The 16,832-nt window shown below is 39.0% G+C and overlaps 2 protein-coding genes across 5 annotated transcripts in view; both read right to left on the bottom strand.

Moving 5' to 3' along the window:
- shank3b (SH3 and multiple ankyrin repeat domains 3b) overlaps nucleotides 1–13,052 on the bottom strand; it is a 29,717-nt gene extending 16,665 nt beyond the window's left edge. For 2 of the 3 annotated variants that reach the window (XM_079399385.1, XM_079399387.1), the window contains exons 1-5: nucleotides 10,026–10,163; nucleotides 7,484–7,749; nucleotides 4,905–5,108; nucleotides 4,726–4,797; nucleotides 3,625–3,733 (exon numbers count right to left, since the gene is read on the bottom strand). In XM_079399385.1, the coding sequence (XP_079255511.1) occupies nucleotides 3,625–3,733; nucleotides 4,726–4,797; nucleotides 4,905–5,108; nucleotides 7,484–7,681 (583 nt within the window). In that variant the 5' untranslated portion in view covers nucleotides 7,682–7,749; nucleotides 10,026–10,163. Of the gene's footprint in view, nucleotides 1–3,624; nucleotides 3,734–4,725; nucleotides 4,798–4,904; nucleotides 5,109–7,483; nucleotides 7,750–10,025; nucleotides 10,164–12,958 lie in introns of those variants that run through there. The other variant, XM_079399386.1, reaches the window with a different exon arrangement.
- A 1,469-nt stretch (nucleotides 13,053–14,521) lies between these two features.
- cdnf (cerebral dopamine neurotrophic factor) lies at nucleotides 14,522–16,807 on the bottom strand. 2 transcript variants are annotated; one of them, XM_079399944.1, is made up of 4 exons: nucleotides 16,671–16,800; nucleotides 15,506–15,633; nucleotides 15,248–15,389; nucleotides 14,522–15,171 (listed from the first exon to the last, which is right to left on the bottom strand). In XM_079399944.1, the coding sequence occupies exons 1-4, from the start codon at nucleotides 16,681–16,683 to the stop codon at nucleotides 14,990–14,992; spliced, it is 465 nt and encodes a 154-aa protein (XP_079256070.1). In that variant the 5' UTR covers nucleotides 16,684–16,800; the 3' UTR covers nucleotides 14,522–14,989. The 2 variants fall into 2 exon arrangements, with proteins under 2 accessions (XP_079256070.1, XP_079256071.1); XM_079399945.1 differs by having other exon boundaries at nucleotides 14,523–15,171; nucleotides 16,521–16,807.
- Nucleotides 16,808–16,832: the final 25 nt, after the last annotated feature.

Genomic DNA, 16,832 nt, shown 5'->3' with positions numbered 1-16,832 from the left:
TAAGGGGTTAAAGGAATAGTTCACCTATTTTTCATGCCAAATTTAAATTCTTGTTCCAACCCCTTATTATTTTGTTTACTCCATGAAACCAAAATGAGATGTTTGGCAAAATGTCCAATTTGCTCTTTTCCACACATTGAAAGTAGATTGTGAAATATGCCTCTAAGCTCCAAAAAAAAAAAGCTTAAAGTATCATAAAAGTAGGTTGTATGACTACTGAAATTATATAATAGCTTTATGTGAGGAACAGACCAACATTTATACTATTATTCAATGATAATCTTTGCCAAGACTCTCACCCAGTCTTGTTCAAAATGTCACATATTAGATGTATTGTACGAAGCTTGAATTCATATTCATGAATCAGAATCAGAATCAGAATGAGCTTTATTGGCCAAGTATGTTTACACATACAAGGAATTTGTTGTATTGATAGAAGCTCCACAGTGCAACAGAAAGACAGTAACAGGACAGGACACAGGTAATAAAACAAAATACAAGAAATAGCCAATAACCAATGTACAAAGCAGCAAAAAAAAAGCAAAAAACAATATATAATATAAACAACTATGTATATACAGGTCAAGTATGTGCAAATTAGAAATGAGAAAAATAAAATAAGTGAGTGTGGTGAATGGATAATGTATTAGTTGTGTGTTCCACGTTTATTATTGAGTGTTCATGAGATGTATTGACTGAGGGAAGAAACTGTTCCTGTGTCTGGTCGTTCTGGTGCACAGAGCTTTGTAGCGTCGGCCAGACGGTAACAGTTCAAAGAGGTTGTGTGCTGGATGTGAGGGGTCCAGAGTGATTTTGCCAGCCCTTTTGCTCACTCTGGATAAGTAAGTTCTTGGAGAGTGGGGAGGGTTGTACCAATGATTCGCTCAGCAGTCCGGACTACCCTCCGTAGTCTTCTGAGGTCAGATTTGGTAGCTGAGCTGAACCAGACAGTTATTGAAGTGCAGAGGATGGATTCAATGATGGCAGACTAGAACTGTTTCAGTAAGTCCTGTGGCAGGTTGAACTTCCTCAGCTGGCGAAGAAAGTACAACCTCTGCTGGGCCTTCCTGACAATGGAGTCAATGTGAATGTCCCACTTCAGGTCCTGAGAGATGGTGGTGCCCAGGAATCTGAATGAGTCCAATGCAGTCACAGTGCTGTTCATGATGGTGAGTGGGGGGAGAGCAGGGGGGTTTCTCCTGAAGTCCACAATCATCTCCACAGTTTTGAGCGTGTTAAGCTCCAGGTTGTTAAGACTGCACCAGACAGCCAGCTCCTTAACCTCCTGTCTGTAAGCAGACTCGTCACCGTCCTGGATGAGGCCGATCAGTGTGGTATCGTCTGCAAACTTCAGCAGCTTGACAGAGGGGTCTTTAGATGTGCAGTCGTTGGTGTAGAGAGAGAAGAGCAGTGGGGAGAGAACGCAGCCCTGAGGAGCTCCAGTGCTGATGGTTCGACTGCTGGATGTGAATTTACCAAGCTTTACTAACTGCTGTCTGTCTGTCAGGAAGCTGTTGATCCACTGGCAGACGGAGGTGGGGACGGAGAGCTGAGTTAGTTTATTTTGAAGGGTTTCCGTGATAATGGTGTTAAAAGCGGAGCTGAAGTCCACAAACAGGATCCTCACATAAGTCCCTGGTCTGTCCAGATGCTTCAGGATGAAGTGCAGTCCCATGTTGACTGCATCATCCACAGACCTGTTTGCTCTGTAGGCAAACTGCAGGGGGTCCAGTAAGGGTCCAGTGATGTCCAAATAAGCCAAAACCAGTCTTTCAAATGATTTCATGGCTACAGACGTTAGGCCACAGGTCTGTAGTCATTAAGTCCAGTAATTTTGGGTTTCTTTGGGACGAGGATGATGGTGGAGCATTTGAAGCATGAGGGGACTTCACACAGCTCCAGTGATCTATTGAAGATCTGTGTGAAGATGGGGGCCAGCTGATCAGCACAGATTTTTAGGCAGGCTGGTGACACACCGTCTGGACCAGGTGCTTTCCTTCTTTTGTTCTTCCTGAAGACCTGGCACACATCATCTTCGCTGATTTGAATTGTAGGTGTGGGGGAGAGAGGGGTTGCTGGAGGTGTGAAAGGTTGTGTGAAGAGGTGATCTGGACGGGTGTGTGGTGATCGTTCAAAAAGACAAAATCTGCTCTGATCAGCTGGTAATTAGGCAGATGAATCGCGCTGTCCGGTATGTAGCCATTTAGCCAGGTTTCCGTGAAACACAGGGCAGCAGAGTTAGAAAAGTCCTTGTTTGTCCGGGAGAGCAGAAGGAGTTCGTCCATTTTGTTGGGTAGAGAGCGGAGATTCGCCAGATGGATGCTAGGCAACGCCGTTCGAAATCCACGTTGACGAAGTTTCACGAGCGCGCCGGCTCTCTTCCCCCGTCTGCGCGTCCTCCTGAAGTGCTTGACCAGAGCTACAGCTCCGCCAACTACAATGTCCAGCAAAACGTCAGAAAAATCAAAAACCGGTAGAAGATTTTGTGGTGTGTTCTGCCGAATGTTCAGCAGATCATCCCTGGTAAAACTGATCTTATTTGAAAAACAAAAAACAGGAAAAACAAACAAAAACAACACGAACCCTGAAGAGCAACTCACAATAGCTGCCATCATCGGCACCATCTTGGATCTAATGAAATCATATATACTGTACATATACTGTACGTATGTATATATATCAGGGGCAAGGAAGGCAGTGCCTCAAAATATTGGATGAGAAAAAAATGCAGTACAAAAATAAAACAACACCAATATTACAAAAAAGAAACCTTAAAAAGTATATAAATCATGTTTTTCAAAAAAAAAAAACACTGTTCAACAGCAACAAAAGCAGGTAAAGTTACAGCAGGAGTCCGTGTCTCTCCCTGAGCCCACTGATTTTTAACAGGCCCCCTAAAGCGTGCCATGAGTTTAGTGGGGGGTAATTGAGAATGAATGGGAGAAAGTCACGTGAGAGGAGGCAATGCCTCCATCGCGATATGATTGAATATGACTGGTTATGTTTGACTGTGATTGGTTCATGCGATAAACTTGTTTATGCGTATTCGCAAATCTGTCTGAATGAACAATATAATGGCGTTAATGGGAATACTAAAAAAAAATAATCAAACAACTCACACACTTCGATATAATCACTCTGATAAGACTAATCAAAAATAAGACTTCAAAATAAGACTTGAAATGGCCTGGAAACATGATCAGTGGGAGTTTTTAGTGAGTAATCAGCTTGGAGAAATTTTAGGTAAATCTCTGTGTCTGTGACCAATATTTACCAAGCTTTGATGACTGATCATCCGAAAAATACTAAAATAGTTACTAGTAAACTGTTAAACAGAGTAGCTGAACATAAGTTCAAAAATAAAATAAACTGTTTAAATTGTTACTGCTTCAAGTTCATTTTTGTAATAACTGTAAATGTTTAAAACAATAACTTGATGAGATTCATACTTGGCTATAATAAATAGAATATTGATTACATTGTAAATGTTTTTTCTTTTCTCTGATAGTGTAAGTAATGTTCATTTAACCAAATAAATGTGACTGGGACATGAAATTACATTTGATTATGGACCTCCTTATTACAGAACACCGCACACCACACCATATACTCTAAAGTACTCACCCCCACTCTCAGCATCATGAAAGTTGGGGTCCAGCCCTTTCTCCAGGAACCTGCAGACCTTGTCCACACACCGTTGTTGAACATACTCCATAAACTTCTTTAGATTGGCCTAGCAGCAACAGAAATTAGTGAAATATAAGGAAGGGACATACTAAATTCACAACAGAAAGTTGCCTAGACCATTACTTTTTATTCAGAAATCGTGTTTTTGGAGCAAATGGAGCACATACGGTACAAAGAAATTAACCAAATGTTTAGAGGTTATTCAGTCAGTACAATTCTAAGAGTCAAAAATAGTCATGTAAAATTAAAAAGAAACCTTGACTTGCATAAATGAGTGCAATCAAACTGTAGGTTATGTTCCTTTTAAAGGCACTGTAAGCAATTCAAATTCTTTTGCTAACTTCTGCTATTTTGCTAACCTGAACTGCATGCCCTCTCCAAACCCATCCTTTAAAGACATGTCAGCAAATGCAATGCCAGCCAAATTGAATGCGCTAAATGATTTGCAGACTAATTAGCTATTATTTTTTTTAAATCAGGCATTTATAGAGTCTGTCACAGAGACGCATGCAATTTTCTCAAGACCAAAACAAATAGCTTACAGCATGTTTTATATGACAACGTTTTTTGTTTTTTTAATGGGAAAGATACAGCATTTAGAACAACAGCTTTATGAATATATATATATATATTATATATTTGGGGTTGGTAAAATATATTAATATTTGTGAAAGACGTCTGCTAAGCTCACCAAGGCTGCATTTATTTGATAAAGTAAATGCAACATATCATTACAATTTAAAAGAAATATTTTCTGTTTTAATATTTTTAGAATGTAATTTATTCCTGTGATGCAAAGCTGATTTTCAGCAGGCATTACTCCAGTCTTCAGTGTCACAAGATCCTTCAGAAATTATTCTAATATGCTGATTTAGTGTTTAAGAAACAGCAGGTCAAACGAACAGCATTCATTTGAAAAATAAATATTTTTAAATGTCTGCCACTGTGAATCATTTCGATCCATCTTTTCTCAATAAAAGTATTCTTTAAAAGTGAAAAATATTCGTACCAACCCCAAACGAAATTGTTAAATGTTACCTTGGTATGTAGTTTGGCCAGTTGCTTGTCATCTACATGGCTCTGAGTGTAAACACGCCTCTTGTAACGGAACTAAAGTCACACAAATGAATTAAACCGGTAAATGAAAATAATAGCAACATGACCTAATTATATAAGTGAGAACTCTAAAGCTTTGTGGGATGCAGAAGGATGTGCACCTCTAGATACGGTACAGGTGTGACCGTAGGGAATGGATACTCCCTGAGCAATCTCTCCTCATCGAGGAACTTTCCGGCACGCCCGTTAAAGGCAGGGAGGTAGAGGCCGTAGTTAAGCACATCGGTCAGGCTTTGTGTCAGAGTGACCAGAACTCGCTGCTTACAAACCCACACTGGAGCCTCAAGGTCCAATCGCAGGCATTTCTGAAAACACATATATTACAAACTCGTCATATTCCTACAGTAGTTTTGCTTTTATTTTGGGATTTATGCATATTTTATTATTCAGATTGACAGAAACTAAATTTATCAGGATATGTTGCAGGCTGGACTCAAACCTGCATCACCCATATGAGGCTTAAAGTGAGCTAACCACTGCGACGCAGCTCTGACCAGGCCAGATATAAGTTTAATTATTCATGTACAATTTTGTATCTTGCTCCGTCATCAAGTGTCTTGAAATGCCACAATATTTACTGCAGCAAATAGTTCAAAACTATATAAAAAAAAACATGATTATTTGTCCATTTAAATAATTAATCAAAAAGCATCAGGCTTTAAACTTCACTTAAGATCATTTAAGAGATCAAGGCCTGTACTATTTGTTCTTGAACATTTAATCATAATCAGTCAATAAGAATTTGCTGAACTCATGGGATCTTCTTACTTACAGTAAATTAACTGAATGGTGTTTGTGAGATTTGCACTGTAAAAATAGTGCCATTTAAATAAATATTTTATTATATAAACTAAAAAATATTATAACACCCATTTAAAGGAATAGTTCACCCAAAAATGAAAATTCACTGAAAATGTACTCACCATCAGGCCATCCAAGATGTACATGAGTTTGTTTTTATAAACTACATCTTGGACAGCCTGAGGGTGAAAACATCATCATAATCCACAAGTAATCCTCCGGACTCCTGTCTATAAATAAACGTCTTGTAAAGTGAGAAATTGCCTGTTTGTATGAAACAAATCCATCATAAAGGTGCTTTATTTAAGTTATTTAAATGTCATATTTCTTTTGGACTGTTTTGGCTTATAAACAGTGCTTGATCTGTGCTTATTTTTATAATGATTCAAAAGAGATGGCTTTTTAACTGGAGAAAGCAATATTATGGATAGAGGACTTTTAGCTGGTCTGAAGTCACACTCTGATGTTGACGGCACCCATTCACTGCAGAGGATCCATTGGTGAGCAAGTGACGTAATTCTAAATTTCCCCAAATCTGTTCCAATGAACAAACAAACCACACCTTGGATGGCCTAAGGGTGAGTATAAGCAAATTTTCATTTTTGGGTGAACTGTTCCTTTAATATTTTCAGTTTGCAGGTTTCTAAAATATGAGAAGCAGAGGGTGAAAATAAGAACCTTAAAGGGGTCATGAACTGCCTGTGTTTTTTATTTTGTGCTGTTCTCTGAGGTCCAATATTATCAAGATTTTTATATCAAAAAACATTATAATTTAGAAGTAATAAGCTATTTTTTGTCCTGTTTTTAACCCCCATCATCAGAACGCTCTATTTGAATAGGCGTGGCGGATTGTAGACTCGGAAGTAAACACCCACTGCTATGATTGGCTAATAGTTGTGTGTTTGACAGCCTACATCTCTCACAGATGGACACTGCAGTGATTTAGGTTAGAACGCATAAATTTAGTTTCAGTTTTTCTGAAAACGCTGTGTTGAATTGTGCCTTGTTTGTAAACGAATCCATGGTAAAATGAAGTGAACAAAGGACCAAGTTCTTACTGACGCGGTCTGGCACTTCATTAAAAATAAAGTTAATCAAATGAAGTTTATTGTTTGGTTTCTGAGTAGAACATAGATCTGTTTTCACCTCGCTCATTATATACACTACATGCACGAATCAGTTGGCAGGGCTAAACAGGCAGCGATGTAGAAGCAGGTGTTGCCTGCGGTGCCTTCTGCAGAGGCGGTGCTTATACACACTATTACATCATAGAGCTGAACATTCCAAAAGCTGTATTTTGGCAGACTGCCTTGAATATAAGCTGTTTTTATACCAATGAGAAAGTTTTGAGTTCTGAATCTTACAGGATGTTTTTACAGCACAATGGCCTCTTATATATCAAAAGATCAAGGGAATTTTGATTTCTCAGTTCATGACCCCTTTAATAGAGGTGCAAGATACAAAACTCAACTTCAAAGTACCGCTGTCGGACATTGACAGAAAGCAGGGAGTTACACTGGATGCCGAAAAGACTGTCAGAAGAGAAAGGTATGTCTGCAGTTTTGTGTTTGACCGGATTATGTAAATTATGTTCCACATGCAAATTTATTCAGCAATTAAAAAAGTCCAGTTTTGGATGGCACCATATATGCAATCGACATGCATGCGGCATCTTTCAGCACAAGTGACTGTGGATCCCTGTGCAGAAACATGCATGCATGTAGACGACATGCTGTAAGCCTCTGTCACACACCCCTTACTCCCACGCAGAATCAACAACTCAGTCTGTACCAATCACTGCCACTCTCTACTCCTGTGCTGCAGTGCAGCCATTTCAAAGAAAAGAGCAAGCCTCCATATGCATATGAGGAGCACTCACCGTTTGCTGCAGATCAGGGATTCCGATGCGGATGACAGCTGCATTTCCGTGGAGATCCTCCATAGGTTCGGAGGTAGATTTAGTCCCAGGAGAGGCCCGAATGCTGTCATCTCCGTGATTACCGTTGGTAGAGGTGTGTTGTTGCCGCGGCCGGTCGAGAGCCTCATGTTTGCCGTCGGCAGGTGGACTGATAGGCATGCTCCGGGAGAGTGTGTGTGTGTGTGTGAGTGTGTGTGCGTTCTGCTCAACACGCCGGCCTCACAACCCTACAAGACAACATGCACCTGTCAAACTCATTCTAATGTACTGTTTAGGTTGTTTTTGGGAGATCTGATATTAGATGTATACTAGTAAGAAGCACGTGCTCAAAGTGTGCATTTGTGGCTACTAATGTCAAAATGTCACATCTTTACGTAAACATGGAGATGACATTTACCACAAATCAAGATAAAATGATGGGATGAGAGAGTTTGGCAGAGACTGTGAGAAGAGAGAGAGAGGAACTCCATTGGTTGTGAGTGGTTGCCATGGACACTGTGAAGCAGATCCACTTGGGAATAATGGAAATTGAGGGAACCCTGCATCCCTAGTTACCATGGCAACTCAGCACTTTGCTTGTTCTGGTGCGCTACCACTTCCTCTTTAGAGACAGCTGTGCAAAATCACACACACACACACACTCACTGTCGTCCCTCCGTTTGGAGCATCGCAAGCAACAAACCACCAGCACTCTTGAACTCTTGACACCCATTTTAAATACTTGACCCTCTGAAACATGATTACGTGCGCTACAAAAAGTCATTTTAACCATTCAGGGTGTGATGTTGCATCCAAAGCATCATAGGCTATTACTTTAGACCGTTTCCCATAATTCTATATATCTGTCCTGTTTATATGTTATTGTGCATTTTATATATGACAACATTCCCAGCAATGTTTGCTTCCCACATTAAATTTTGATTATAAAAATAATGCCTAAAAAGAACGTTATGAATTAGTTTTCAAATAAATATTCTAAGGGAACTCAAATGTTAGGGGAGCATTCTGTGTTTGCCTGGTACAGTCAACATGTCTGATTTACCAACTTTATGACTATTATCTGTTATTGCAGTGAAAAATGTCAGGACTCTGTCTGTTTTGATGAAATATAAACATTTGGAGTTATTATGGGTTACTGTTTTGAAGTAAAAAGATTCATTTTGCATGCTTCAGAGGGATAAATACCTTGTACATTTTCAGCCAAACTAAGAATCAGTGGAGGAATATGCCTCATTCTTTTACCATACTATTATCACAGCCGGCCACATGTAGCCGTCCACCTACTCACTCATTCCAATGCAATCACACACAAGCTAAAACATTTCAGACACTCTTGACTATTGTCCACAGAGACAGAAGGGAAGTCCTCAATTACGTAACAGACATTGTCACAGAAAACATTAGATGGAAAATCCCTGTAAAGAGCAAGTATCATTTGCATCAGCATTGTTAAACTATACGACCAACAGAAACCTAACTAAGATCTGAGATGGTATGTTATGATTCAACTGAATTAAAATACTGAAATATAAAGGTCTGTGATCTCTAATAATCACTTAATCAATTACATAAAATGATATAGAGATTCTTTAAGGCAGTACCCTAGTGAAAAATAAATAGACTAAACTGTATTTGAAATATATTTATTTCATGCTAAGTACACTTAAATTGGAACAACTCATTTTGTGCTTAATGCACTTTAATTGTGCGTAAGTAGTGCTGAAGTCCAATTAAAGAGAAACTGAAGGATATTTGATTGTAAAGTGGAACTATTGCAAGTATAGTTTAGGTACACATTAAATATCTTGCATTTAAAGACATTATTCAAAGCTCATACTATCCTCATCAATAGTGACATTAAAACACATTTTAGGCTTAATATTAAGAAATGTGCATTGTGCACAAGTAGTACTCCACATAAAGTTGAATTATAATTTTTATATCAGTAAGACTCGAGCGATTTGTTAGTAAATATGATTTGATAGATTTAATAGATTTGAACTATACTTAGTATGAAATAAATGTATTTTAAATACATTACTTTTTTAATAGGGTAGTTGTAACCAAATGTCGTTTTCTGAAGAAACCATAACAAAAAGTTCCCAACCGTTCCCATGATGCTAAGACGTTCTGAGTGGTTTCTAGGAAGTTGTTAAGTGGTTGCTAAGGTGTACTGACTTATTGCCTGCTGGCTCAAGTAGTATCCACCCATAAGGCAAGACATTCTGGCAAGTTTCTTTCCTTAAGTGTAAGCATTTTATCATCTTGCAGGCAAGATCATAATTCTAATCACTTAAAGTAATAAAAAAGTAATAGCACACTCTCTTTAATGTTCCATGCCACTTATAGTGCAAAACGGACTAATTGCATGCCAAAGTTTAGTATTTAGATATTTAGGGGTTTGTTAAAATCCCCATCAGGAATGAGCAATAGTAATATTTCTTTAGCAAACACCACTAACAAGCTAGATGTATTGAAAACAAGTAAACAAGGAGGAGTTCACCTTTGACCTGGACTTCCCATGTGAGGTTCCTATACATTCGCAGGTATTTCAAACTTTTACTGTCTTTATTCCAACCGTTTTCTGCCAGTATTCCACAATGCGCAATTTGTTTTTGTAAAACAGCAGGGCCGAATGTTCTGGCACTCCCTCCGAGGTCTGAGATTTCAGGACACTTGAAGCCCAACCCTGATGCTGGATATTCCCGAGCAGGAAAACCGAGAGGAAATTACAGCAGGAAGGTCTCCAGACCATCTCAAGCCATCTCAACCAACCAAAAGCATCGTTCGAGGACCTCCACCAATAAGCAGCCAGGGTTCAGCATCTCGACCAATCACCAACGTCTTTCTATAAACACCTCAGGTGAGGCTACGCTTAAATCTTTCTGGTTGTAATCAACATCTCTGTCATGTCAATCGATACAGCCTGTTCAAGTGCCAATGTAGATTTAAAATGGATAAAATATAACAACAAGAGATTATATGATTCTTTGATTAAATAAATAAGAGATTTTATTTATGCATGGTGCTGGATAATGCATTTATCAAAGCATGTTGCAGTCACACCGAAAATGATGCCAGTCTGAATGAAGAAATAATAAATCCCATCAATTTTACATACAGAATCAACTCCCACATATTCCCACTTACACACACAGACACACACAAATCTGAAGCAGCACTTTCATTTCTTTAATCCAGCAGTGTCACAGTCTCCAGAAACTTCCACTGTACCTGTTTTCATACTAAGCCCTTCTGGCTTTGTAATTTACTTCCCGTGATCTCAGCCCAACTTCCTGCCCTTCTTCCTGGCTGGATTGGGCCGAGGCTCCTCGGGATGTTTTTGCAGGAAGTATAGGAAAGGCTGCACGCCTCTGATAACTCCACTCTTTCCTCAGGCGATACAAAAATTCACCTCACACACATGAATGTGGAACAGAAATAAAGGCTACTGACACCCACACTCCTTCCTACAAATCTCACACACATGCAGTTACAGAGCAGTATCGTTTCTATTTCCACCGCACATTAGAAGGGCCTCTAACGCAATTACAATATAGCACTAATATTGTAGTATAGTTCTTTAATGCTGAATATATCAATATTTGAAATCACATATGAAGGCACTGTGATAGATGCAAAAAGTCCTGATAGATTTAATTTCCTTTGGATTTCATCAGATCAAGGCGAAATCACATGAGTGTGCTGCTTCTGTTACATAAGCCACACCTTGACGTCTGGATCTGTGGGTAAGAACTTGACTGAAGTTATAAGACTGCAGCCGTTCCTTCTTTAGTTTTAGTCTTGACACAAAGGCTGCTTTGTGTCAAGCTTTATTATCATGTTCTCCAGCATGATTTGAGATGATCCACAGAGCATCTTGAGCTTCAGTACAGAGTCACATGATCGATGTCACAAATTTACTTATTCAGTTAATTTCTGCACTGTCAGCCATTAATGCAACCAGTGCAAAATCCTAAAATGAATGGTTTAAATTACAAATTAAATTACAGATTTTCAATTTTCAGAATCTGTGGACTTTTATGGATGCCAATTAAAAAATATATAATAATAATCATCCCTTGCAGCTCATTGAAATAGTCCTGTACTTTGGCAAATTATTTTAAACTTTTAAATTCTAACTATATTTTTAAATCTTAAAAGTATAAATATTCTATGTAGTCTCAATTATTATGTCATAAAAACTAAATAGCATGTATAATAATTATGCAAGAGTAGAAAATTTGAGGTATAGTAACCATATTGAAGGAAACTGCTTGAAATCAACATCATTTTACATTAGGACTTTGGTTAAGATCTTTCTCACCTTCTAAGAGGTTAGTGAGATGAATGCAATGTTTCAAAGTTTTAAATGCAAATGTGTTCTTAATGCAAGTCATTTAGTTTAGCTTATATTCCACTAAAGTCAAGTTTCAAAGTAGCAACCCTCTATTACAAATCCTCTTAAATGCAAAACTTCTGCGTAAAGTAACTACACATTCAGTTTCTCCAACATTCATCATTGCACACGCACTCACTCACAAATCCCCTTTGTCCCTCACTCATCCCCACATGGTTTTCTCTTGTCACCTCCGTATACAGATCCAGGGACAGTATGATCAGCCAAAGAGCGCTGTGAGCAATAATGATGTGTGTGCGCGTGGGCGTCTCACCTCATCGCCGTCTCTGTTCAGAGCCTCAGTGCATCTCCATATCTCAGTGTGAGAATTCACATGCTAAGAGCTGTCACAGCATCCCAGCACCACTGCACCTCTCCAAGTCGCTCATCACTATGGCAACCAAAAAAATGGTTCACTAGGAAACTTTGCCTGCTTTTAAAGGGCCAAAGCACAAATCTGGAGAGAGCATCCTCCTGACGGGTGTGCAAAAGACTCAAGGCGCGCTCATGCACCAAGCGCAACACAGATGTTTAAAGAGGGGAGATTGAGAAGGGGAGAACGGCAGAGAGAGAGAGAGAAAATTAAGGGGAAGAAACAGAATGTGATGGCTTAATGTGTGGGCGTTAGGACTGAATAGATTGGCCTCTGTCACGACAGAAATTAGGACGTAAGAGAGCGACAGGTAAAGAAGGTAAGGGGCGACGTTCGTCCGTTCTGCAAAATTCAACTCTATGCAAATCAGAGATTAGGCTTTGCCTGAGGAAGACCTATATAGAGTGAATGCAACACTCATTCACACATCCGCTTGCAAACACACACACACACACACATTTTGCCTGTTAGGAAAAAGTGTTCTGTAATCCCTGTAGTGATGCCCAATGAAAATATCCGCATCCGCAGAGGTGCGCTGACTAAACATGACACACAGAGAGCCTGAAAAGACACAAATTACTCTCATCTTCCACCAAACAGTCATTTAAACATCCTAACACGCACACAATTCACCCAAGGATGTGTTGGAAATCATAAAACTTACCTAATAAAACCAGGGCACACATTCCACACCATCTCGACTTCCTCTACGAGGGTCTGTCTCTGCTCCGTGAAAGTGTATGAGTGTGTTAATGTGTGTATTTGGAACCTGTGTGTGTGAGAAAGAGAAGAGAGGGAGAAAAGAGGAGAGATAGAGGGAAAGGGAAAGAGAGAAACAGAGGGAGAGAGAGGGAAAGAGAGAGAGAGAGTGCGGAGGCAGAGAGACTGTTACTGTATGACTGGAATGCTCAGCTCAGCCCACACAGTGCAAGCATGATACACTGACTGTGTGTGTATGTGTGCGAGAGAGAGAGAGAGAGAGAGAGAGAGAGAGAGAAAGAGAGAGAGAGTATAGGGAGAGGTTCAGTCTCCCACTTCTTTGCGTGGGCAAGGCCTGAATCTCACTCACAGTCTCTCTCTCTTCTCAACAGCTAGTACAGGAGAACAGCAGAACTGGATGGTAAAAAAGGGGGATTGTGAATGAGAAAGCCTGGGGGGTGGGGAGAGAGAGGAGAGGAGAAGAGAGAGAACGAGCCCCGCCGATGGTCTCGTGGCTGATTGGTTCTGTTTTATGACATAAAAAGTTTGTCAGCAAAATCCCAGAGCATCAGAAGCAGGGGATGAAAGGTTCTGTGATCGCCATGGCAACACGCCAGATGTAAACATCAGCACGGTTGCATGGGCGTCCTTTGTTCGGTGTGTGTATGGAAAGACGGTCACAACAATACGATCCTTACGAGCGGTCAGGGTAGCGACATATAATTATGTAATACGCACGCAACTGCAAATCTGATACAGAGTGACACTGAATCGAATGGAGAAATTCACACACAGGTGAATGGCACGAAAATCAGGTCCCCAAAATCAAAAGAAATTAATTATATTTTGCATGAAGCAAATGAAGTCTGCTTTTTAATTGAATTTTTTTTTTGGAGGGGTGCCTATTTTCATGGCAATTAAACACATTTTCAGACTTTTCCAGATGTTTCTATAGCCTCATAAGACATGGAATATTTGTACTTATTTTTTTTTCATGCTGGAAGTATATTTAAGAGCTGCAAAAAAGTTATGAAAGTTGATGACCTAAAAAATAGATTTCCCTGACATTTAATGAATATGAATTTGATGCTGATTTAAAAAAAAAAAAAAAAAAAAAAGTTCTTTGAATCTTATTTTTCATTGTGACATAATTTTCACCTAAATTAAGTGTTTTTACCCTCCATTGTCTCTCTAATCTTTGTTTTTCTTTGTTTCTCATTATTCTTGATTCTCATTAGATTCTCACTGTCATATAATTATTTTCTGATTTATTACAGTATTAATCAGCATAAATTAAAAGTACAGCAAATGCTACCATAATGTACAATTTAAATATATATATATATATTGTGCATTTCAGTAATGAGATTTTTTTTTCCATTAGATTACATTATGCTAATGAGAATTAAAAAGGCAATGCGCATAATATCATGATGGCAGTGCAAAAATAAATTAATGGTCCTAAAACAGGCCTCACTTTTTTTTATTGATGCAAAAATATATATTTTTATTCTTTTCTTTTGATTTTCGATTAAAATATGATCTGGACAAATTTATATTTTTCATGCAATTCACAGACAGCTGCATACACAGATGGCAGCTGTACGAATTAGTATGTAAGTGGTCTTAAAGCATGACACAAGCTCTAGTCCCTTCCAAATTAAACGGATGGACAAAAAACACAGCCAGCATCCTCTTAATCACTGAAACTAATAAAGCTTAATGATTTATTCTGAGTGTGTGGGAGAAAATGCTTACAGTGGTACAGGAGAATGAGACGCTGGGGAAATGTGCACATATTGCACACGGCTACTCGTAACTAAGATTATGAAAAGCATTATAAGTTAGTAGTCTCAGAGCAATATCAAAAGTGTCCCTGAGCGCAGCTGCACGTGCAGCCCCTCCCATCACTGCAGTGTGTCCCCAGGTTTAGCTGCACGAGGAGGCCCACTCATCAGAGCTCTGTCTCCCCAGCACGGAGCTGCACAAGGAGGCCCTAAGAACTCTTCCGAGTGCGTTCTGTGCTGTGTTTGGGGGCCACCTCTTGGATGAGATCGATAAATTCACTCTTCTCCAAACAGGCTCTGCACTCCTCCCCCCACGAGGCCAAGACTCTCTTCAGCTCCAACACTCGCATTTTAGACAAAGCATCCCTGCTCCAGTCGAGAATAGGGCGCTCTGTGTCAGAAGAACAAGAATGTATTTCAAACCCTCTAATGCAGTGTCAGGACTCTTATACGTGAATACGCCCTACCGTATCTGAGCTCACAGATCTGGCCGTCCCTGCGCTGAAGTCTCTGGCAGATTTTGTGGACAGGAACATGTGCACTGAGGGGGTGACTCACCTCACCTGTCACTTTGGCTGCAGCATCATTGGAGGCTCCCAGGTAATAACACTGAGGTGAAAGGGGAGAAAAATTAGAATTACAATTCAGTATATTTCATATAATCTCTACCAAATCGCAACCAAAAAAGAATAAGAACCAAACTGAGCTTGTTTTTATGTTCTTACAAGTCGATTCTCTTTCCCTGTAGTCTCAGCACAAGCTCTGATCAGACCCTCCTCCACCAGCTCTGGGGACAATTCTGTGTGTCTGAGCATCAGTGAGTTATAAAGCCGCCCCAAAAACCCCACACACACTGCAAAAACAGACACACACATACAAAATAAACAGAAGTTTATACTGGAGGGCTGAATTCATATGATAGTTATATAACAGGGTTTCAGTGGATCTTTAATTAAAAAGTCTTAAATTCACACAGTCATGGCATCTTCCTCAGTATTTTTGTTTTGTTTTCTAATACAAACATCTAAACATCCTTAAATCAAGATACATTTACTTGAGATTCAAATTAAATGTGTAAAGTCTTTTTCTGAGAAATTTAACAAAATTAAGTGAGTTTATGATTAAAACATGAACACCTGTCAGTTGGGTTGATTTTTCTCAGCCTATTCTTGATTTAATCATAAACTCAATTTTGTTCAGTTTCTCAGAAAACAACACTTTATATGTTCAGTTTGCATCTCAAGTAAATGTATCTTGATTTAAGGATATTTAGATATTTGTAGGCTATTGGATATTGTAGCGCATGCAACATTTAATGCCATACTTTTAATCAATTTCTCATAAAACAGTCATTTTAGAAGAATCCTTAGACATTTGCACTGAAAAACTACAAAAAGAACACCACTTTTTTTGCAATGTATTCAAGCGATATTATGTAGGCTATTGTAAAATAAAAACTAATGGCGATAAATTGGATTTTATTTTCTTTGAAGCGTTGCTAATACAAGACATTTTCATTCAGAGACGATATGCTCCATTCAATTCATTCCCTACATTTTCTTAGTCTTAAATGTCTTTAAATTACTTAATAAAAAGTCTCATAAAACCCTATATATTAACTGTTAGTAATGATTCTGCATGTTTGTACATGCAATGTATAATTGTATTATAACGCATATACACCATATTTAACTTACTATAATATGGGTTTTTAATTTGCAATCCAAAACCAGGACTCACCTCTTCAATATTGACTTCATACTCTGAATATCTTATGTTCACTATGTGAAAACGCTCATGCACTTGTGCAAAATAACCCAGCTTAGTTCAGGTGACTATTTTTAAACTCAGGGGCTCATGCGCATTGCAAGCCAAGCTGACCAACCTCACCTTTCTTCTGCATCAGTAACTGAGAATAAAACAACACATACAAGCAAAAGTAACGGGGTGGCAAAGGAGCTGGTTAAAGACATGGCTCGTGACGCTTGTGCGCACTTTTAAGTGAACTTCAATACCCAGTACGCAACACCCACCGGCGCTGCTCACTTGACG

Source organism: Barbus barbus (assembly GCF_936440315.1).
Source record: "Barbus barbus genome assembly, chromosome: 39".
Taxonomy (NCBI): domain Eukaryota; kingdom Metazoa; phylum Chordata; class Actinopteri; order Cypriniformes; family Cyprinidae; genus Barbus; species Barbus barbus.
This window is presented reverse-complemented; position numbering and strand designations above follow the sequence as displayed.